The following is a 25094-nucleotide window of genomic DNA, read 5'->3' as shown; positions in this document are numbered from 1 at the left end:
GCATTCGCCGCTGCTGGCATTCTCCTCAATAAAGTCAGCTGTTCCATCAGAACTCCCCTCCGGCCTCTGTCTTCTTTTTGTGGAAGGAAGAATTTTCGTCACGTTTTCTGCACCAGCCAGAGGTGCAGCATGGAAGGCCCCTGCCAGACAAAGAGACTCGACCCCATAGCTGGCGTTCCGCTGTTCCAGCGTTTTCAAAGTTGAGGGATCAACAAGGGTCGGAGACCGCCAGGAACGTGATGCAGGAATTCGAGGAAGGGGGTATTTTATCTCCTAAAGCAAAAACGCCTCGCATTTGGCAGCTGACTCGCAGTTTCTGCATTAGGGAAATGGCCTTGGCAGGAGTGAGGGGACAAAGAGGAACGGCTACAGTGTTGGGGCCGATGTGAACAGTCCCTTTCAACTCACCTGTAACACGCACGGATCTATTTTCTTGAAAGTCCACCCCCACGCCACCGACCTGGTCACTGCCGAGACTGTGCATGCTGGGACATGCAGTTCTGAGGATTGAATTTGGAGCTGCACAGGTGAGCCTACAGCTTTAGGGGGAGGAGCATGTGTGCAGTTCAGTATTTCACGCAGGAGGAGTTTGATTCGAAAAGGACACAGAACTGGGCGCTGAAGAAGGTCTAACGACCGAAATGCATTCGCCGCTGCTGGCATTCTCCTCAATAAAGTCAGCTGTTCCATCAGAACTCCCCTCCGGCCTCTGTCTTCTTTTTGTGGAAGGAAGAATTTTCGTCACGTTTTCTGCGCCAGCCAGAGGTGCAGCATGGAAGGCCCCTGCCAGACAAAGAGACTCGACCCCATAACTGGCGTTCCGCTGTTCCAGCGTTTTCAAAGTTGAGGGATCAACAAGGGTCGGAGACCGCCAGGAACGTGATGCAGGAATTCGAGGAAGGGGGTATTTTATCTCCTAAAGCAAAAACGCCTCGCATTTGGCAGCTGACTCGCAGTTTCTGCATTAGGGAAATGGCCTTGGCAGGAGTGAGGGGACACAGAGGAACGACTACAGTGTTGGGGGCGATGTGAACAGTCCCTTTCAACTCACCTGTAACACGCACGGATCTATTTTCCTGAAAGTCCACCCCCACGCCACCGACCTGGTCACTGCCGAGACTGTGCATGCTGGGACATGCAGTTCCGAGGATTGAATTTGGAGCTGCACAGGTGAGCCTACAGCTTTAGGGGGAGGAGCATGTGTGCAGTTCAGTATTTCACGCAGGAGGAGTTTGATTCGAAAAGGACACAGAACTGGGCGCTGAAGAAGGTCTAACGACCGAAATGCATTCGCCGCTGCTGGCATTCTCCTCAATAAAGTCAGCTGTTCCATCAGAACTCCCCTCCGGCCTCTGTCTTCTTTTTGTGGAAGGAAGAATTTTCGTCACGTTTTCTGCGCCAGCCAGAGGTGCCGCATGGAAGGCCCCTGCCAGACAAAGAGACTCGACCCCATAACTGGCGTTCCGCTGTTCCAGCGTTTTCAAAGTTGAGGGATCAACAAGGGTCGGAGACCGCCAGGAACGTGATGCAGGAATTCGAGGAAGGGGGTATTTTATCTCCTAAAGCAAAAACGCCTCGCATTTGGCAGCTGACTCGCAGTTTCTGCATTAGGGAAATGGCCTTGGCAGGAGTGAGGGGACAAAGAGGAACGACTACAGTGTTGGGGGCGATGTGAACAGTCCCTTTCAACTCACCTGTAACACGCACGGATCTATTTTCTTGAAAGTCCACCCCCACGCCACCGACCTGGTCACTGCCGAGACTGTGCATGCTGGGACATGCAGTTCCGAGGATTGAATTTGGAGCTGCACAGGTGAGCCTACAGCTTTAGGGGGAGGAGCATGTGTGCAGTTCAGTATTTCACGCAGGAGGAGTTTGATTCAAAAAGGACACAGAACTGGGCGCTGAAGAAGGTCTAACGACCGAAATGCATTCGCCGCTGCTGGCATTCTCCTCAATAAAGTCAGCTGTTCCATCAGAACTCCCCTCCGGCCTCTGTCTTCTTTTTGTGGAAGGAAGAATTTTCGTCATATATATATATATATATATATATATATATATATATATATATATATATATATATTACCTACTGGCTATCGCCAGTAGGTATATATAGTTAGGATTAATTCCCTATGGGATTTCTGAAAATTCTATGTCTAATAACTTTGGCGTTTGTGGACGGAATCGGCTGAAATTTTCAGGAAAATGGCACATTTTGTTTCTGAGCAGCCCCTGAAAATTTGGTGGGGTTTCGTCAAGGGGGGGCTGAGAAAAAAAGGGGGTCCCAAAACGCGTTTTTTGCATTGAGTTTTCCATAGGGCGGTTGGACTCACTTTTAGCTCGAACGGCTGAATGGATTTGCACGAAACTTGGCAAAATTGTAGGGACTGTTAGCCCGATGTGCCTTTGCTAGGTCTCAATATATGTGCTTCAGTGGATTTTGAGAAATTAACGTTTAAATCAAGATATATATCTGTAACAGCGCTCCGGGCAGCGATCCGGTCCGCTTACTTTTCGCGTTTCGGAACTTTGCGTGCAGAAAGCTGATTGGCTCTCCGGTGTCTGTCAACATTCTAAACAGTCCGGAGCGGCCGCCATCTTGTCTCTCGGTAGGATCGAGAGAGAAGAAGAGGTGAAAAACGAAAGGGGAATTTAATGAAAGGGGGCAAGGTATCCCCCTCTTGACCCCCTAGGAATGTTGTTGGGGTTATTAAAGGGTCCCGTGGGGAAAAGAAAAAAAAATGATTTTTCACGGTAGAAGCGCTTCACGGGCCGCGAACGGGGCCGCAAACTGGTAGCGAAACGGGAATTCGCCATTTTGTGCTTCGTTTTAATTGTTTAGAGATAAAAATTATCGCCGCACATCGGCCACAATGCATGAGTATCGTTGAAAAGTCAGCGATATTCATGTATTATCCAGCAAATGCTCTTAGCCGTGTTATCCACCTTCCATTCGATAACATGGTTAAAAACTGCTCTGTGCGTGAGCTTTTTTTTTTTTTTTTTTTTTGTTTTTGCTGCGTGACGTTTGTTAACGTTCGATTCGATGGAAATCAGGAAGTGTTGACCACCATTTTGTCACTGCGAGTAAATATTTTGTTATAAATGAATCCTTATTGAAAAACATTGTCTGCGCCATCTTGCCTTTTTGTCCAATGCCACAATTTTGTCGTGCACGGCAGCCATTTTAGATGCCTTGACCAGGCCCACTCTCTGCACGCCGCCGATCCTCAGCATGGCTTCCCACCCTCGCAAGCATCTCCCCCACGCACTGGTCATCCCCGCTCTGTCTCTCATACATGGGCCATATACTTCCCCCCATCTGCGCTGCTCTTCTCTGAGAATCACACCCTGTGCCCTCCCGACACCTCTCTTTCACCCTATTCACTACCGCACCCTCTGACACTCCTCTTCCTCTGTGTCCGATTGTCCAGGCCGGACCTAGGCTATCACCTACCCCTGCGGATGTAGTTTATGGTCCCAGCTGTAGAGATTTCAGACATGCCAACCCTCCCGATTCAGGCGTGTGACTACTGATTTCAGTGCTAGTCTCCCGCCTCCCGATTTCTGCAAGCAAAAACTCGGGGGCATATTACCAACAACTAGCGATAATTTTTGTCTCTTATTTGTTTAGAGACAAAAATTATCGCCGCACATCGGCGATTTTTATCGCAGATAAACCTTGCTATTATCGCAGAAAAGTCAGCGATATTCATGTATTATCGAGCAAATGCTCTTAGCCATGTTATCCACCTCCCATTGGATAACATGGCTAAGAACTGCTCAGGGCAGGTGTTAGATTTTGGAGATATTCGCGCTTAGCGCGAATATCTCCAAAAGTTGGTAATAGGAGATAGCGATGTTAGGGACTGTTTCCAGTCGCTAACATCTTGGCACGCCCGCTTTGCATGTCATTAGTGATAAGTATCACTGACATGCAAAGCGGGGCCCAAGATGGTCGCTATCTCCTTTTAGCTGTCACTAACTGGTGTTAGCGACAGCTTGGTAATAGGGAGATATTTTTATCTCCGCTTTCTTGGCTTTTAAAGCCAAAAAAGCGGAGATAAACCCCCTTGATAATATGCCCCACGATTCTTCGGGGGTTTCAGCTGACAAGGCTTGGTATTGTGTTACGTGGTAATTTTTCCAGGAAACGTCAGAGGGTCGATGCAGGGGTTCTAGAAGAGGTGATAAACCATTTAAGCCTCATGAACAAGCGCATGGTCTTTTAAAGATTTGTGAAGTACTCGGGGCGGCGGTGTGTGTGTGCCCTCTTTCAGGAGCGGGCGGGGGGGCACTGCCAGCAACTTGCCAGGTCAGGTAGTGTTCAACACGTGCATCACCCTTTCTCTGCCTGCTATTGCGCTCCATGCTTTGGAAAGGTAAGAAAAAGAACGTGCATTTGAGTTTGAAATGTCCGATCCTGCAGCAGCACACTTCCAAAGCCCACACATGACAATAACCCGATTCAAGGCCCCATTCACCCGTTTTAAAAAAAATAGATAACACTCCAACAAAGTAAGATTATAAAACTTTATTAACTATTAACTATAACGAACGGAACAAAAACTAAAAACATTTAAACATTTTTCAACACAAAAAGCAACAATGGTTAGAAGCTGTCTTTTGTGCGAATAGTCCCAAGGCAGCACAACGTGCAGAGTTCTGGACGGCACCCAGGTGATGTCGCCTGGGTGCCGCACTGGTTTTGGGATCCTACAATGCAGCACAGAAAAACAGCGTGGGGCGTCCCGGGTGGTGCGGGGGGAGGCCTCGTCAGTAGCGGTCTGTTGTGCGAATAGTCCCAAGGCAGCAGAACGCGTTGAGATGTTGATGGGACTGTGTCCAGTGTCACATGGCTGACACAACATGTACGACAGGCACCCAGGTGATGTCCAGTAAACTGCCGCACTGGTTTTGGTATCCTACAATGCTGCTCCGAAAATTGGCGTGCGGCGGCCCGGGGGTGGGGGAGGCGGCGTGAACGGGCCTCCCCAGGTGGCGGCCATCTAGCTGAGTTGCGCTCGCTTTTGCGGCTACAGCGTCTCGCTCACCATGTTGTTGAGTTGCTTCCACTCTTGCAGTGCAGCGATAGGCGGCTGCCACATGGCTCTTAAAATGGCGGACGGCTCCTCGGTTTTGGGCCTGGTCCACTGAAATGGCCCTGGGACACCTTGGAACTCGGACGCTTGCCTGCTAGGGCTTGGGCTCCATTCTCGAAAAGCGTCCCCTCAGCCGTGAAGATTCTACAAAAGTTTTGGGGGCCCCCGACTCCCGCAGGCTTCCGGTGGGGAGCGGCTGCCATGATTGCTCGCGGAATGACCACGACGGAGCCACGAGATGGTGGTGCTCTCATGCTGACGCCAGTTTCAGTCTGAATGATCCAGAAACAAGGTGGGGCTTTCATCGTTTGGGAAAAAAAAATGTTCTAAACCAATGAAAAGTGTTATTTTTAGGTCATATGACCAAGCCTTCCATCTTTAGGAAACCAAAAGTAAAATGAACCAATGAAAAGTTTTATAAACAAGTCACATGACCTGTTATGCGGCATAGGGCTACAAAAAGCGTAGAAAATCCGTTGGCACGTGAGGCGGCGTCAGTAGCGGACCGATGTGCGAATAGGCCGAAGGCAGCACAACGGGCCGAGATCCGGATGGCACCGAGGTGGTGTCCAGCAAATTGCCGCACTGGTGTGGCCATCCTACAATGCTGCGCCGAAAGACGGCGTGTCCAGCTGAGTTGCGGTCACTGTTGCGGTACAGTGACTCGAACGCGCCGAGATCCGGATGGCACCGAGGTGGTGTCCAGCAAATTGCCGCACTGGTGTGGCCATCCTACAATGCTGCGCCGAAAGACGGCGTGTCCAGCTGAATTGCGGTCACTGTTGCGGTACAGTGACTCGAACGCGCCGAGATCCGGATGGCACCGAGGTGGTGTCCAGCAAATTGCCGCACTGGTGTGGCCATCCTACAATGCTGCGCCGAAAGACGGCGTGTCCAGCTGAGTTGCGGTCACTGTTGCGGTACAGTGAGTCGAACGCGCCGAGATCTGGATGGCCCCGATGTTGTGTCCAGCAAGTTGCCGCACTGGTGTGGCCATCCTACAATGCTGCGCCGAAAGTCGGCGTGGGGTGCCCCGTTGGCTTATGAGGTGATGTCAGTAGTGGACCGATGTGTGAATAGGTCGGAACCAGCACAAGGCGCCAAGATCCGAACGGCAAGTCCTGGATGTTGAGTGCCTCAGTTGAGAGTTCTGAGCAGTGCTTGTAAGACTATCTGAAGTTTATTATAAGAATCAGAGTAAGTTGAAGACTGTCTGAAGCTTATTTGCACCTTTTGCAGCTTCACTATTGCCCAAGGTGGTGTTCAGCGGAACTTTTTTCCTTTTCCTTTCTGCTTCTTTTCCTACAATCCGTTCCATCTGAAGACACGACCAGGTCCCTGAATGTGTGTAGGGGGACGCTATTGAGTGAATGAAAATGGCGGCTTGTCCAGCTGAATTGCGGTCACTTTTGCGGTACAGTGAGTCGAACGCGCCGAGATCCAGGACCGATGTGTGAATAGGTCGGAACCAGCACAAGGCGCCAAGATTCGAATGGCAAGTCCTGGATGTTGAGTGCCTCAGTTGAGATTTCTGAGCAGTGCTTGTAAGATTGTCTGAAGCTTATTTGCATCTGCTGCAGCTTCACTATTGCCCTTGTGTGGCCAAAGGTCGCACATGACATAGGCGGCCGGCTCCCGAGGTCCGGCGGAACTTTTTGCCTTTTCCTTTCTGCTTCTTTTCCTACAATCCGTTTCATCTGAAGACACGACCAGGTCCCTGAATGTGTGCAGGGGGACGCTATTGATTGAATGAAAATGGCGGCTTGACACAAAGCTGACTCAAGCGTTACTGTTGATGCTATACAGACAAAAATTGGTTTTCAGTTTGTACATTCTTCATGTTTTTTTTTTCCATCCAAGTCTGATTAAGAGTTTGTAGAAAAATGGCTTCAGATTTTCCACATACTACTCTTCAACATTCTTCCTAAATGTAACAATGTGAAACTCACTAGGAGAACGGCTGTTTCTGTTTCCTTTCAAAATGCTGCCAACAATATTTTCTGAATGGAAGACACCATCTTGTAGCATAAAGGGCCGAAAGGGGTTCTGGTCTGGCCGATGGTTGGTGGAGACATTTTGACTATATCTTGGACCTGCCCGGCCTCGCCCAAAATGGCGCCGGTATAAATGGGACTCGTAACTCCTTGCCCGCAAATGTATATCTAGAAAATGTTATTGTAAGTGGCCCTGTCCTATTTTAATTACAAAATGTATGTCCACCGATTCCGCAACTGTTAGACACCTTAGTTCTTGCAACCTAATGGCCCGCTCGTTACGTTCCTCTACAGTGTAAATGTCTCCTCATCATATACGATTTCAGTTTGCTCCGTGGCCGGCCCACGTGGTTATAGGCCCGTATTTGTATACTGACATTTTCACAATAAAGGTTTTTAAAACAAAACACGGTAGTAGTATTTACATTGGTAAAGTTTTTACTTTTAGTCACTGTTTTCGAATCAGTAAAAGGCAAGTGAAATAAAGCAGTCCAATTACATGACGGATAAAAGGTATAATATGTAGGAACGCAGTAAAGATAAATGGTCAAGGGCAGTTGTGTTTTTCATGTCTGCAACATAAAGTGATCGATAAGAATCTGATAATCAGGCGTATCGGCGACTAAGACAGCAGGCCGAATCTCTTTTACTCAACGGTTCCGTCATGGAAGGAAGAAACGCCCTTTTTCTCGAAAAAGGAATATATTTTACTTGCAAGACAGTTGTAAATTTTCCGGGAAAGTACATTAGCCTGGAATATTATAACATATGTTTGAAAAAAAAATATTCGAAAACAATAAAAAGCGTAATTTTTAGGTCATATGACCAAGCTTTTCATCATTAAATTAACAAAAGTAAAATGAACCAATGAAAAGTTTTATTAACAAGTCACATGACCTGTTATGCTTACGTTACGCGCTGCGCGCTGCGCCTCGGATCACTTCCGGGTGCGCTAACGCGGCGTGATATATAACGCATTACGCGACAACGTAGGTCAAGAATATAGTCAAAATGTCTCCACCAACCAGCGTTCAGAACACAACCCCTTTCAGCAGTCCAAAAAGTTCTGTTAAATGACAACAGAGGGGACAGGCAACAAGAACCATCAGTCAAAGAGGGGAGGGCAAGTTCTTCTCTTCCGGGTCATGTTGGGGCGCTACCGGAACTGATCGAATTGGTAGTCTACAGTGTTTCTGGATGTTTCAGACTAAAGCTGGCGTCAGCATGAGACCACTACCATCTCGTAGCTCCGTCGTGGCCATTCCACGAGCAATCATGGCAGCCGCTCCCCACCAGAAGCCTGCGGGAGTCGGAGGCCCCCAAGACTTTTGTAGAATCTTCACGGCTGAGGGGACGCTTTTCGAGAATGGGACCCAAGCCCTATCAGGGAAGCGTCCGAGTTCCAATGTGTCCCAGGGCCATTTTAGTGGACCAGGCCCAAAACCGAAGAGCCGGCCGCCATTTTGAGAGCCATGTGGCAGCCGCCTATCGCTGCACCGCAAGAGCGGGAGCAACTCAACTACATGGTGAGCGAGACGCTGTAGTCGCAAGAGCGGGCGGTAAACAGCTGAATGGCGGAAGAGGTACAGTGTAGCAAAAGCGGGCGGAATGGCAACTAAAACGGTAAAGGGGCGCCCCACTACAGCTTGTCTTCAGGTGAAACGGATTGTGGGACAAGGTCCAGAATTGAAGAGTCATCAAAAGGCAAAAAGCTCCGCCGGACCCCGGGAGCCGGCCGCCTATGTCGGGGGCGATCTCAGGCTACACCAGTGCTATAAGACTTGGGGAGGGTGTCGGAGCCAAGCGTCTTATCCGAGTCCATGGCCATCACACCGCCCCTCAGGGGCCTCCGTCAAGCTGTTTAGGAAGGTAACATATCACATTGTTTTCTAATGCAGTCAGGTCCACAAACGACACTCACTTACTTTGAGAATAGTGAAGCTGCAGTAGGTGGAAATAAGCTTCAGACAGTGTTACAAGCACTGCTCAGAACTCTTAACTATGGCACCCAACATCCAGAACTTATGCTATTTGAGAATGGCAGTGACATCGAAGCAACTCAGGGACCAAAACCATTAACGTACTTTCACGTATGAAAATCTTACTTGGGGAGGGGGCAGGAGCGAAGCGCCCCCTCCCAGTCAGCGCCACCACACCGTATGTTGAAAATTTGAAGCCATCGTTCTACAAAGTCAACCAAACTTGGATTGAAAAATCTAGAAAAATGTACAAACTGAAAACCAGTTTTGGTCTGCTTAGCATCAGTAGCAACGCTTGAGTCAGCTTTGTGTCAAGCCGCCATTTTGATTCAACAAAGCACAGGCATTGAAAAAGGCTCAAACTCAGAACTCTGAACTATGGCACCCAACATCCAGGAGCTTGCCATCCGGATCTTGGAGCCTTGTGCTGCTTTCGATCTATTCACACATCGGTCCACTACTGACATCATCTTATAAACCAACGTTATGTAAATAGTTTTTTAATAAAATGTTTTACCCTGTTTCTTTGCTGGTGTGTTGTCTATATTTTTAATATTTGCATAGGGTTTGTCATTATTTTGTGCGGGATGGGTGATGGAGCCGAGCTGTCTTGCAGCCCTCATGGTGTGGAGCTCAGTTCATCTCACTATTTTCGTATTTCTCATGAAGGGTTGTTCCTAATATTTCTATTTTAGCGAGGTCAAAAAGAGATCCAATTAGTGGCCTACTGATTTTGCTCGATTACTTTTATTTTTTTACACGATTTTTCACTATCTGCAAAGACTAAACAGAGTATTGCGACTTTGTGCTTGTTTGTAAATAGAGAATGATCCAAAGAGAACCAATTCTAAAACAGTAAATGCTTGGACAACAATCAATCAAATGGAGAGACAAGCAGGCACGACGGATTACAACGGGGGCAAAGGCTTGCGTTAACTACCTTTCACTATCTGCAAAGAGAGAGTACTACTAAGACAAAAGAGGGGAGGGGGGGTGCAGCGTTCAAAGCACATCAGCGTGCATAAATATGAAAATGTTTTTATCTATCACGTACTTGACATTTTAAAGCTTTTCATATTTGCTATTAAAAAACCAATGAAATTCACAGAAAAAACCATAGGTTATAGTGGATATATAGTTAGGAATTTGCATTTACAAAACCTTGAAAATTCAATGAAAAAACCATTGGTTTTAGGCCATATATAGTTAGGGATTTGCATTTACAAAACCTTATTTTACTCGCATAAAACCATTGAAATTCCATATATAGTTATAAGCGCTAACTATATATCGCGCACCCGCAATCCACTGCTGATGATGTCACATATTACATCATTCATGACATGGTTAGTGACATCACTGATGACATCACTGATGACATCTCAAATGACATCACTGATGACATCACTGAAAACATCTCATTTGACATGACTGATAACATCACTGATGATATCATTCATGTGATAATACGATGAACCTCTTCAGACTCTAATATAACCTTAGATACAATCAGTGTAAACAGACACTCACAGACTGTCACTCATCCATGGAGTTACTCACACACCTAGTCAGTCATGCAAAGAATCAATCACACCTCCATTTCCTCAACTATACAGTTATACAAACTTTACTTATTCAAACATATACTAACACATATTTACTCTATTATACAATCCCTGATACAAGTTCACAATGATCCATACAGCCACTCACACATTCACTGGCTCTTATGCACAGTTATTTATATATGTGAACTCTCACATGTACTGTGTTTTACATATGTACTTACTTTGACATGTAGCACTGAGATATCAATTCACTCACCAATGCACTCATGCACACAGTCAACCGCCCATACAGCTGTTTCCACATGCACTTTTGAAACCATACATCTAGTGAATCAACTGCTCACACATCTATGCACAGAGTCATACACCTCCCAGCCACCCACACACACACTCAGTATCCCATACAAATACTTGGGCAACCAATCAATAACCCATATAGTTACTCATATAGCTACTTATCAACACATGCAACAGTTTACAGAACAACAGACATAATGATGCACAAATTAAGACAGTTTAGTCACTAACCCATGCACTCAGTGAGACACATTTAATCACTCACTCATACAGTCAGTCATGCACCTACTAAATCCTTCATCCAGACACTTATATATCCACTCATTCTTCAATATGTAAGAGATATTTTAACTTTACAGAAACATACAGTCACTGGATGTTGTCATCAGTGATGTCATCAGTGATGTCATTTGAGATGTCATCAGTGATGTCATCAGTGATGTCACTAACCATGTCATGAATGATGTAATATGTGACATCATCAGCAGTGGATTGCGGGTGCGCGATATATAGTTAGCGCTTATAACTATATATGGAATTTCAATGGTTTTATGCGAGTAAAATAAGGTTTTGTAAATGCAAATCCCTAACTATATATGGCCTAAAACCAATGGTTTTTTCATTGAATTTTCAAGGTTTTGTAAATGCAAATTCCTAACTATATATCCACTATAACCTATGGTTTTTTCTGTGAATATATATATATATATATATATATGTCTTATCATTTGTACTTTACTCCAGGTGCAGTGTGTTTTAAAATTGCAATTTTAACGTTTTATGATGCATTTATAGTGCAGTTAATATTACGTTGGAGCAGAGTTGTAAGGCATTTATTACTTTCCCTTTTCATCTTTGAGGGATTTGTTTTGAGATGATTAGCAGTTTTATGGTTTATTGGTGATATGAACAGAATAATGATTAATTGAATTGATATATTGCACATAGACTCAGAAGTGAACAGCAAACACACTGTCAATGGCTGGTTTTGGCTACAGTATTGATGAAGTCTTCCCTTAAAAAACTGGTAAACAATACAAAAAGAAGCTTTCTGAAAAATTCCAGGCAATGAATGGACCAGGACAGGCTACAGGATCAAAGGTACTTAAGGTTGGAGGGTAAAACAACTGAGGATGGATGTATGACGTTACAACGCATACTTTTACAATGCATACCTTTACAACGCAACATCCATTACAACACATGCCATTACAACGAATTTATAAAAACTACCTTTACATTGCATTCCATTACAACGCATACTACCTTTACAACGCATACCATTACAATGCATACCATTACATTGCATGTATGGTAAGTATTGGATTGTGTAGGGGTAAAAATTACTATTCTAACTCCAGGGGGGTGTAACAGTAGGGTAAGTGTTGGATAGTGTAGGGGTAAAAATTACTATTCCAACTCCAGGGGGTGCAACAGTAGGGTAAGTGTTGGATAGTGTAAGCGTTGTGATGGTATGCGTTGTAATGGTATGCGTTGTAATGACTGTGTTGTAATGACATGCGTTGTAGTGGTATGCGTTGTAGTGTCATGTGTTGTAATGGTTGCGTTGTAATGACATGTGTTGTAATAGATGTTGCATTGTAAAAGTTTCGTTGTAATGGTAGTGCGTTGTAAAAGTTGCGTTGTAAAGGTTGTTTCCCCTGAGGATGCTTAAATAATGAACAACAAGTTGAAAAATATAGCAGCACACTGAAATCGTGGACTTCATCCATCTGTAGTTTCATGACAGGAATGACTGAAGCTCTTCAACCTCTTTCAATTTAAAATTACATTTTAACTTAAAAGAACAAAGTAAGGGGAGGGCTGGTGGAGAATATTCTAGATTCCTGTTGGAAAAAATTGAAAAAATCCAGAATAGAGAAATCCCAGGCAACCTTCCCAGGCATGTCACAGGTTCAAAGAACCTGAAGAGCGGAGGCTTCCAGAAGGAGCCATGAGTAGAACAATATTGTGGCACGCAAAAAGAAACCCAGAGCGGATTATGAAGATACAAGAATTGGAATAATTACTTTGTCCCCGGAAGTACATGTCTGACACCTTGGATTAGCATAATACAAGCAAATGAACAGTGACACCACACACAATAATACAGGACTCTGTGTCCCAGGATTCCTTTGGACACTCAGCCATAGGTGGCAGAGGCACTGAGCCCTTCTTTTCTGGCTTCAGCACTCTTAAGCTTATTTCATCTCAAGTGCAAAATATGCCATACATGAAGCTACAGAGCTCAGTTTCCCAGGATTCATTTGGACACTCAGCCACAGTTGTGATGGGAGGGGGGCACTGAGTACTTTTTTCCTGGCCTCAGTGCTCTTAAGTGCATTTCATCACCTGTGGCGTGGGGCACTATGCAAGACTCTACAGGACTCTGTGTCCCAGGATTTCTTTAGACACTCAGCCACAGGTTTGTGTGGGAGGCGGAGTCACTGAACCCTTATTTCCTTGCCACAGCACTCTTAAGCGTATTTCCTCTATTGTGGCGCAGGACTCACATGGAGTGAATCTGCACTCTGCCCAAGTGAGGACCGGGCCAAGAGTGGGCCTGTCTGCACATGTCAGAGTCTGGAGGAGGCTGGGCCACCCCTCTTATGTCCACGGAATGTGCTGGCGTATATCCCAAGATGGGTAAGTGGAAATCTCCCTGCCCCTCTGGTCCTGCTGCTTCTAAGAGACAGGAAAAAGGCCCTCTATAATTACATTTCTCACCTCAGCAGTTTGGGCTTCAAATGTGGAAATTGGATCTGTAGAAGAAGAACTGGTTCTCAGGATGATTTGCCCCTGACACCCAACATCACCCGATTTAAGGAAGAGAGTCAGGTGGAAGAGACATGTCTGATAACCAAGAGAATTGAAGAAGGCTCTCGCTAGAAGATATACCCTTACTCAGTTATCAGAGTGGCAGAGGTTCATCTTCACCCAGTTACGTTCCCCACTGATTTGGACCAACCAGCAAGGAAAAAAAGGATATGAGACTGAAAAAGGGATTAGTCACCCTGTGAACTTGCCTTAAGAGGCACAACAACTCTACATTGGGAAGTGTGCAACCAGTTAGTAATGACTTAATCACTGACATCAACCAGTTTCATAGGGTCTCAGGGACGTATATAGAAACCCTGATGATTAAACTAGATCAGAAAGTGGAAGTATTAATTAAAGGAGTTGTGGAAAGATTATATATTAAGCTATCCAAGATAGAGTCATTTATTGAATATTTGGACTTCCCGTCAGTTGAAAAAACAAGCCAAATGGTTAATGGGGCATGCATACCTTCACAACCATCTAGTGAAATTTTTGGAGAAGGCATTACTCCAACGGCAAACCCCGGCACCCAAAGAATCCTTTTTTCACCCGCAATTTAGAAATGTCTAGGAATATGGGATAGGGGAGTTCTTTGAATGTTGTATCTAGAGAGCCATAAGAGAGAGGTCCTGATTCTCTGAGTCTCTTCTCCCAGCAAGACCAATTCACAGAGAAATCCTCAGAAGGAAACAGGAATTCTCAAGCTCTCTCTACCCCACCCAGCTAGATTAACCCACTTTGAGATCCTAGAAAGTAAACAGGAATCCCCAAACGATCTCTCCCTTTAGTAAGCCCAATGCCATAAACAGTTTACAATTTCCACCAGATTCTATATCTTTAGCAGCCATCCTTAAGAGAGTTCTACCGCTGAGAGAGGGAATAAAGGAAACTACACTCCGACTTAAAAATAAAGTTGTCCATAAGTGTAACAGTCAAATGGGAGGAAAACATTACCTAGTCACACATATTAACATGGCACAGAATGGGCGGTCAGTAGAGAGAAAGAGTGGGCAGAAGATTGCGTTGTTATTAATGTTGCTCAACCAGATATTGCTTCTTATGCAACAGAATAACCCACTTTCTAGGATTAAGATATTACATTAGGCTACTTTTACCCACCCGCGGCTAAATCTGTTGTTGGGAAGGGTAAGGGGTATTTGTAAAAATGACCAAACAAGCAGGTCATATCCCTGCAGCTGTCAGATAGATTTGAGACCTTTCGATAACTTGATATTAATGATTGGCTAATCATTCCCGACAGAACTTTAGCACCTCTGCAAGATATGAAAGTTCCTTTGTTAACAACTCAAATATCTGCCGAAGGAGGGCATTCATACTTGCTCATTAAGCATTTGTCCTGGAATATAGCTGGTCTGGGGAATAATAAATGAGGTCCAGCATGTTGTAACTTTATTAAGGTTTATAATATCTTTAGATTGCAGGAATCATGGGACAAAACCAACTCCCTTTAAATGGATTGTTATATTTCCTTTTTTTCGTCCTGCTACCACCTCGGTGTGTAACAGAGCAAGTGGAGGATGGTAACTCCTACAACTTTAGACATCAATTGACACAAAAACTTCGTATTTTCTAGCTGTCTGCCTAATTTTTTTTAAAAAGCGCAAATATTTTATTGCTTAAAATTTACAACACAAATTACCAGGCATAGGCCACGGGGCGTTTACTGGCTTTAAAGACCATTTTGGATGCCTATGCTGATAAATATCACCAACCACATCTGTTAGTTTTAATGGGGGGTTTTAACATACATCCCTGTTTTAAGTCCTGTCATGTTAACACAATTGACAATATGTGCCAATATGAAAATCTTCAACATGTGGAGCATTCCAGGCCAGAGAATTTTCCTATCCCAATTTTGGCTAATCGTAATTTGACGTTTCCTAATTTGATTGTCAAGGGTATGGAAGATTTTGGAGTTACCCCCACATTTATGGGTAGAGGATCTGCAGCGACTATAGACTACCTTTTTATCTCTGCTTATCTAGCTAACTATATTGAAAACTTTGTACATATCGAGAACCCCCTTAGTCATCATAATTCTTTTTATCTCACCATAAAGTGGACAAAAGAGGAGGACGCTCTGAATAAGGTGGGCCCAGCGAACCTGTTTTAAAAATTAACTGCACAAGGCTGCAGACTGAAATGGCATATGTGGGTCATGAAGACTTTTTTTGATGCTTAGATAATGTCTGTGGTCATGAATTGATATTTGTTTAGAGGCTACATCTCACTTAGGGATAACTGTAAGTGGTTATAGCACGGTCTGAATTATGCTTATTATATTTAACTCGTTCAGTGGCCAAGCATAAGAAGGTCCATTATACATGGTTCGATCACAAATGTTCAGTGGCTCATTGAAACTTCTTGAAAGCTCTTAAGGAAATCCCAGAACCACATCTGAAGTTATTAGTTGTTGGAAAAAGTTATAGGTCTGCTATAATGCAATGGTAAAATGGAGTTAAAAACAAAGCCTGGGACCAACAATTACAGCATAGCATGTTATCATGAGGCACAATGTTTTGAGAAATTGTCAATTGTTCGTGTTTTGATGGAAATGGTAGAGGTGTAGTGGATTGTCATATTGCACCAAAAAGCGGACTAGAACACTTTGACAGGGGTTAATGGCATAGATTCCAACAATGAGTTAATTATTAACAAGGAGAGTCTTTTAGATAAGCCCAATATAGAATGTCAGGTATATGTATTAACTGAGGCAATTATATATTTATCTAATAATAAGGCTCCAGGCCCAGATGGGTACCTGCTGATTTATGTAAATCTGGTCCTTCATATTGGGGAAAAATGTTAAAAAACATTTTAAATGTGGCATACAAAGTGGGTTTTGCAGCATCATGGTCTAGATCTGTTATTGTACCTGTCTTTAAAAAAGGGCAGAGGGATGACCTGCTATGCTATATGTCCATAGGTCATCTTTTTTAGATTAACCACTTTGATGAAAGATAACAACATATTGTTTGACCTGCAATATGGCTTCAGAGCAGCCCGGTGTACCCTGGACCACTGTCTAAATCTACAAATGATAAGCAGCAAACATAAAGTTACAACGGGTGGATCACTCCATAAGACATTTATGGATCTTAAGTCGACTTTTGACCAGAAATTAACTATGGTGAATCCTTCTTAACATAGAAGTTGACAGAGATATAGTTAGTTAGTTTTATATATGAATTGCATGAAGATCTAACAGCTGTGGTAAGATACAATCTAAATGGGAGTTGTACCACACATTTTAATAATCAGAGGGGGGTGAGACCAGGGTGTATTTTAGCTCCAATTCTCTTTACAATGTATATCAATGACCTGGGTCCAACATTATGTGCAACATGCAAAGACATCCCATAGGTGGGAACTCATCTAATTCCGGCATTATTGTATTCCGACGATGCAGTGTTGATAGTGAGTACTGCCGTTTAAGGGTTTATGTAACCAATAAGGAAAAGTAACTGCTGCTAAATTATGAAAAGGGAAACAGACTTAACAACAACTGTAATAGGGGCTATATTAAACTCGGGAGCCTAATATAAGAATCTGTTTAGAAGAAAAACAGAGGAACAATAATACAGGCTCAGTTTGAGCATAAGAAATGCAAATGCAGATGCAAGCCATTCATATAGATATTGATAAAAGCATCAAAATACTGGCACCCTCAACATCATATTATGGGGCACTCAAAAGAGGAAAGAAGGAGTATCTCCCACATCCACCTCAGAAACTGATGCCATCAAGGAAAAGCAGGCCACAAGGCAAACACAGAATGGCAGGCTGTGCAACAAACAGAGACCCAGAAGATCTAAAAACAGCAAGAAAAGGCATTGTGCGTGACAGATATAGAGAGTGAGGCTTCCAACCAAGGCCAACAAGGAAACCTCAGACTAAGAATTTAGTCATGTTAGAGCTGAGAAATCACTTTTTCCTCACACTCTGCACCCCCTACCTCCAGTTTTTCAGATGTTTCAGATGGAATTACTACATCCAATAAAGAGCATCAATAGAACATATATCACCATGGGTAAATTCTCCCAGTCTACCAAATGCTGTAATGTACTCATAAAAAAGCAGAAGTCACAAATTGCTTTGACAATACATACCTCAAGGCAGTCAATTATTGGAGGTTTTGGTTGCATACAAATCTTCTCAGAATAAGAATGCTGGGATGGGTTTTGCAAGAAAAGGTATTACCTTAAGAAAATCTATTAAACTCAACCACTTAAAGTTTTGTTTTTTCTATCATGTTCAAAAGAATGCTCTGGCAATTGTTATGACTATGCAAGTCAGAAGGTATATTTTTTGTGCACAAGAAACTTTTTTGTCGGAAAACTAGAAAAATTGCATTACTCTTGTCATCAGTGTAGCCTTCTGTTTTTTGATTCACTTATTTCTGTACAACTCCCACCAGAACAAAATGGGTAAGGAATTAGTAGCAAGAAGAGTGATCAGTGATTCAGGCACAAGGGTATTGAAGAAGTGAGCTGGGCTATTTTTGAATTTAACACCTTTAATTAAACAAAACCAGAACTTTAAGTATTAGAAGGGTGAAAAGATTTGACTCTTTTACATCAGATGTCGGTCACTGTACTAAATAACAAAATAACACCCTGAAACAATAGTGAGTGCAGAATATACACTACCATCTTATTGTCAAGTTAAGTAGATATAGGTAAGTATAGGTTTATCATTCTCAAGTATATGCATATTCACTGAAATAAAACAAAGGTTATAGGGACGCTATAGATAAGCTCAGATTTCACATGCACAAAACTAGAGAAATTCAGCAGTTCTAACTAGCTGGGCTAACTATAACTTGCACCCCTGCAATGCAATGCTTAGGACCTCACAAATTACATCACTCATGACATGATCAATGACCTTACTGATGACATTTCAAGTGACATCACTGATGACATCATCAAGTGACTGTGAGTGTTTTAAAAAACGTTTACGAGTGTTGAATATAGATACCAAGGTGTATTGGTGAATCAGTGGGTGTGAAAATCCCTGACTGAATGATTCGGTGGGTGCGTGGGTAACTGTACAAGTGAATTATTAAGTGTCTCAGTTGATGTATGGGTGAGTGGCATGTTATCTGAATGTCTGTGCCTGTCTGGCAGTTGGTGTCTACGTGGTTGTATAGGTGTGTGAGTGGGTATAAGCGCTTCTATACGGGTAAGTGATTGGTTGTCCGAGTACATGTATGGGTGTCTCAATGTCTGTGTGGGTGGGTGAGAGGTGTGTAAATGCCTGTATGGATGAGTGAGTGGGTGAGTCAGTGGCTCTATGGGTTACTGAGAGTTTGTATAAGTGGTTGTGTGGGTTAGTGTGTGTATGGTTGTGTCAGTGAGTGAATGGATGTGCTACTGGTATATGGGTGAATAACTGCGTATGTGAAAGGCAGTATTGGTGAATGTTGGAGTGACTGTATGAGTGACTGAGTGATTTCGAGAGTGGCCATATGGGTGAGTGTGTGCTTGTGTCAGTGACTGTACAGTTGACTGAGTATGTGTTAGCATCAGTATGAATAAAGGAGTGGATGTGTGTATAAATGTATAGGTGAGTAAATGTCTGTGATTGACTCTATAGCTGAGTGAGTAGGTGTGTGAGTAGCTTTATGAGTGACTGTATGTGAGTGGCTGTATGGGTGTATATATCAGAGGCTATATTAGTGAGTGAATTTTTGTATGAGTGGTTGTATAGGCAACTGAGTGGATGTGTATTTGACTCTATACGCAAGTGAGTAGGTGTGTGAATAGCTCTATGAGTGACTGTGTGAATGGCTGTATGGGTGTATGAGTGGATATATCAGTGGCTGTATTAGTGAGTGAGTTGGTGTACAAGTTGCTGTATAGGTAACTGAGTGGAGTGTGTGTGTAGACCTATGAATCAGTGAGTGGGTGTGTAAGTACTAGTATTGGTGTGTCAATGGATTTGGAGAATGCTAGTGTAGAAGTTGGAGTGGCTACATGAAAGGTTATATGGGGTGTAAGTGGGTGTGTCACTAATTGTGTAGAGGATTTCATCTGTATTGTCATCAGTAATGTCACTGACCATGTCATGAGTGATGTAGAATGTGAGGTCCTAAGCAGTGTATTGCGGAGGCGCAAGGTATGGTTAGCTCAGCAAAATAACTGCTGATTTTCTCTTGTTTTGTGTAAGTGAAACCTGACCCTAACTATAACGTCCCTGTAACCTTTGTTGTTTTCCATGAATTTCTAAGGTTTTTTTTAATTTCTATTTCCTTACTACAACGGCCCTGTAACCTTTATTTTTTTCAGTGAATTTCTATGTTTTTTTAAATGCTAATTCCTAACTATAACGTCCCTGTAACCTTCCTTATGATTGAGCACTGTGATGGCAATGACCTAGGCCCAAAATACCTTGTTGCCTTCACCTGTAAAGCGCACTCCATCATTTCTTTAAATTCCATGCATGTCAAGCTTCAGATTATTGTTATAGATGCAGCCCATGCAATGATCTCTTAGGAATGCAGAAACTGTTTTATTAACATGTTTCCTGGCTTTGTCAATCTATGGACAGAATTGATTGGACCACTTTCATTTCTGTCATTGGCATATGTTAGAGTACACTAAGTCATTGCAAGGGAAAAGCCTCATCAAGTCAACAAAGGTATCCTTCATTGGTATTTCCAGTCCTACTCCAGTTAATCCTAGGTCATTGCCACCACTGTGCACAATCATGAGTAAGGTTACAGGGAAATTATAGTTAACAATTAGCATTTTAAAAACCTTAGGAATTCACAGAACAAAACAAGGGTCACAGGGCCATTATAGTTAGAAAATAGAATTTAAAAACCTTAGATAACATATGCAGTTACTTACCCATTGACACATCCATTCACTCCCGACACAGCCATACAAACAGTCACCTACCCATACAGCTACTTACACACACACACTCACTACCCAAAGAGCCACTGATGCACCCATGCACTCAACCATGCAGAAAGTTACACACCCCTTACCCAACCACATAGACATTGAGACACCCCTACTCGTACAGATGGTAACATACCAGAAGTAGAATTCCTATGTCTGGTGATTATAGGTAGCTCATTGGTGTTAGATCCTACATCCTTGGTTTGGTATTCCCTCAAACATTTTGCTTTTACTCCTCCTGTTTTGTTAATTTTCCAATTTTTTGCCTTTAAGACTAGGAAACAGCATATTTAATAAGTAGGACATGGGTGCTTAAGTTTTACATGCCCTGTCAGTGAAAAAAGTCGTTTTTCACTGATTTAAGGCTGTTCTCAACCATTGACCAATAAGGAATTATTACATTTAATAAGTGCTAACCTTGGATTGAGAGCAGATTCAGATATGCTACTTACACACAAACAAATTGTAATTAAAAATGCTCTTTAATGGTAAAGTCGGACTATGTTAGTGTTCTTAAAATTGTACTTTTAAGAAGTTGGAATTTCCTCGTCCCAACCAATTGTGCCTTCACCCAGTGTCCTGGGTCACATGACTGCAAATGGCTCTTCTGTTGGGGTTTCTGTATTACTTCCAGACAGTAAACAAAGAGGGGTTCGGTGTGGGCCATCCTGGAAAGACTGGGGAGGAGCAGTGCCTAGACCTATTTACGCTTCAAAGAGCTTTACCTCTTGTGCACAAAAAGGAACCTTACACCAGATCTGCCTTGCCTTTTTTCACCCAATACAATTTTGAAGCCTTGACAGGGAAGGAGAAGAACTTTCCAGAAGTGGGGATAGGACAGGTAGTCCTCCCACATAACATGCTGATGCCAGGTATAAATATTGGACCTCCAGAGCAATTCACTAGAACACTCCGGGACACGTGGAAGTTACCAAAGAAAGACTGCCCTGCAGACAGATAACTGTCCCACTGCTTGAGAGGCTGCCTTCCTGTCTGAGAAGAACGACTGGACCTGCTTGCCCTTTTCCCTGGCTCACAAGAGTTATTCCAAGGATCAGTGGTTGACCTCCTATGTGAACTACAGGGTCCCAACAAGCTTTAGAGGTCTTCCTGCAACTGCCAAGCTGACATGCTGCAGCGGGACCAGCAATTGTACCTGCCTGAGCCCTGCTGACCTCTGCTGGAGTGAGTCCTTGATCCCCAAGAGGTGCCTCCTCAGTTCCTGGACCCCTGGCAGGCATCAATGTATAACTCCTCCCAAAGAAAAGGTGAAAATTCTGATGTTTGGGCTTCTCACAATTACAAATGTGCCCATTCTTGCCAAGACTCTGCTGCCCACGATGACAGCCAATGCGAAGCTCTAACGAGACCTGCTCTTACGTCAACAGAAACCACCAGCAACCACCAGTAAAGCAGGATCCACACTTTGCGTTCTAGCAATGACAGCCACCGACAACCACCCGAGCAAAGCTACAGGAAAGACCGTCCACAAAGCTTGACTGGCACTAAGCGCTACAGTGATGACCATCTGTGGAGGCTGATTTGCCCTTCCTACTACAGGGGTGACTATCCATGATGCTAAGTCTCCTCTTCACCGCCTCCTCCAGTGCAAACTGAACTCTTCACATCGTACTTTGATGGTAACTCTTCAGGAATATTAGCCTGGTTTTATTACAATCAGCCTGACCTTGTAACTACCCCCAGTCTAGGGTAACCAGATAACCACTTGGGATGCTTTTAGACGCTATCTCCACTTAAAAGTTTAAAATTGAATATCTCTGGTTCAACTAGTTGGATTTTTATCATTCTGGTACCAATTGCCTCTAAATTAAGCATGACTGTATTTGTGCCAAGCTACCAAATAGTGGAACACAGGTTAACTTAGTGACTTTTCTGATTCACTGTGACAAGAATTGCAGTTTTTGCCTGAGTGGAGCTTCCACCTAGCCAATAAACAACCCAAATTCTTACAATTGGCATGCAAATATGTAGTAAATATATTTATATAACTTGCAGGCCAGACATTTTGTTGTTGCAAGAGGTGTATAAGCCTTATATTATTATAACTGTGGGTAATAATACATATTATTTGTGTAGGACAGAACAATTCAATGTCAATCACTTCTTCAGTCAGGAAGTAGGTAGAAGTGGGCCATTTTGAGGTGTTTACAAATCCAGCCTCTCACTGCCTCACTAACTGTTTCTCTGACTGATGTACTCAATTTGCTAGGGTAATAAATCTTACCTTTCATTAAAAAAAAGCTACTTACAAATATTCCATATTACCTAAGGCTCTCCAGACAAGGCAGAAGATAAGGGTGAAGACGATGTAAGGCCAGTTCCACTCGTGGTTGTCTTCAATTGTTGAGACCCCAAGAAAGATGAAAATAAGCGTCTCACTCACGCTACTCCACATTTTCATGAAGTATTTTATCGTAGTATGGGATTTCTGAGAAATATTAGCTTCCACGTATCGTTTCATGCTCATGGCACAGGCAATAATTCTGGGGAAAGAAAATCAAACATTAGCACTGTAAACTACTTTACCACTTTATCAAGCAATTTTAGTTTTAGTTTTGGAGTAAAATGTTATTTCAAGCACTAGTTATAATTCAGTCACTAATGTTAACAAACACTGACTAAAGCCATTAGCCTGGGATCACACAGCAGGGTATGTGCATACACAAACAGACCTATATTGATAAAGTTCATTAAACATACAGGCAGTTACACATATATTCTAACAAGCATAATAGCATATTTGCATACAGACCACCATAAGTGTACATAAGCATGCAGCAGGGGGCAGGCACTAAGCGATGTGCACCAAGAGAGCACAAATTGATACGCACTAGGAGAGCACTAATCATGCACCTCAGAGGTGCACAGGGTGTGAAGCTTCAGGGAAACACAAAATTAAAGACCTTCAGGGAAAGGGTAATCTTCCTCACAGAACCAGTGGTTGATATGCATGAAGTGTAGTACTGTGTGTTGTGCAAAAGGGTTGCTGTGTGTGATTTACAGTTACATTATGAGTGTAAAGGGAGGTGTGAATGCACTGCTGTGAGGGCCTCGCTCGTAACAATTATTCTTTTCGAGTCTCTTGCACAATGGGATCCCTTTACCCAAATTTTAGGGGTGGGCAAACAAGTGGCTATAAATAAAACCGGAGGGCCACCTATGGCAAGCGACCATGAAGATTGTACACATGTGAGATCGCCACTGGGTAGTACTAGTTAGTAGCACATTTCCACAGGGAATTGATTCTTTGGTTACTTCTCATCTCTTGGAATACCTACTGTCATTAAGGTCAACACTGTTTCCCCATTCGAGGGAAGGAAAAAAAAGAGTTTGTGCAAGGAACATTGGCTCCCACCACCACATAACCACATCAATCTGCCCAAAAACCATTGGCATTAAAAGGTCACAGGGCTATTTTGACCAAAACAATGCTAGTAACAAAGCTCACCATGTCACCAATCTCCAGCTTGCAATAACAGACTTTAAAGGACTCCAGCGACCCCCCTTAGAATCAAATGAAAGTCACTTGTGGACATCTTATCTAGCAGAAAACCTGAGGCTCACACTCGAGCGTACAAAGATGTAAAAGAACTGGAAAGCTCAAAGAAGAGGATGAATGTGTATGCTACCACGAGAAGGGCAAATGCAAACAGAACGTGCACTGGCAAAATCCAAATGCAAGGATGGTTTACCGTTTGGCCCTCAGCGGTACCTCATAACATATATGAAAGCGTCTATGTTCCTGTCATAGATAAATTGACACATGATGGTGAGAAATGCTGCATACTTCTGTGTGCTAGATGTGAGCTATTATTGTACAATGGGGACACAGACAACGAAGACGAGCATAAGGAAGACCCTCATGGATGACTGTTAGACATGGGATCCTTGACATGGTTTTCCCCTAACTTTTTGCCTTCGGACCTCATGATTTTTGCTAATCTCATTTTTGTTGGCATTACGACTGCGCACTTTACCCTTGCTAACCCTAGCTAATGTGCTCTCTCCTCAAACCATGTTGAATAGGCTTATACCCAATTGACATATCTAATTTATTGGTAAGTCCTAGTAAATTGACACTACCTGGGCCTGCAAATTAACTGCTACTAGTGGGCCTGCAGCACGGGTCTTAAGGTGGTTGAAGAATATTCCCTGGTTACTCCTGATCTCAGCCCAGAGAACAGTAATTCAGGCCCTGATTTTGTCCAAATTGGACTATTTTAACATTTTGTATCTTGGGGACTCCACGGCTCCAGTCAAATGTTTGCAGGTGGTACAGAACGCTGCTGCTAGTTTGCTTCCTTGTCTTCTGAATTTTTCTTCTAAATCCAATCTTCTCAGAGACTTTCAAAAGTTTCTGTTGAAAAAAGAATCCACTTTA

General features: G+C 43.3%; 1 protein-coding gene across 1 annotated transcript in view; it reads right to left on the bottom strand.

Moving 5' to 3' along the window:
- The window catches only part of LOC147718779 (sodium/hydrogen exchanger 2-like), a 537314-nt gene that overhangs the window by 424715 nt on the left and 87505 nt on the right, over nucleotides 1–25094 (bottom strand). Inside the window, exon 3 of the mRNA XM_086918760.1 lies at nucleotides 22979–23196. Within this exon, the coding sequence (XP_086774886.1) occupies nucleotides 22979–23196 (218 nt within the window). The remainder of the gene's footprint in view (nucleotides 1–22978; nucleotides 23197–25094) is intronic.

Source organism: Lissotriton vulgaris, chromosome 4_1 (assembly GCF_964263255.1).
Source record: "Lissotriton vulgaris chromosome 4_1, aLisVul1.2, whole genome shotgun sequence".
Lineage (NCBI taxonomy): Eukaryota > Metazoa > Chordata > Amphibia > Caudata > Salamandridae > Lissotriton > Lissotriton vulgaris.
This window is presented reverse-complemented; position numbering and strand designations above follow the sequence as displayed.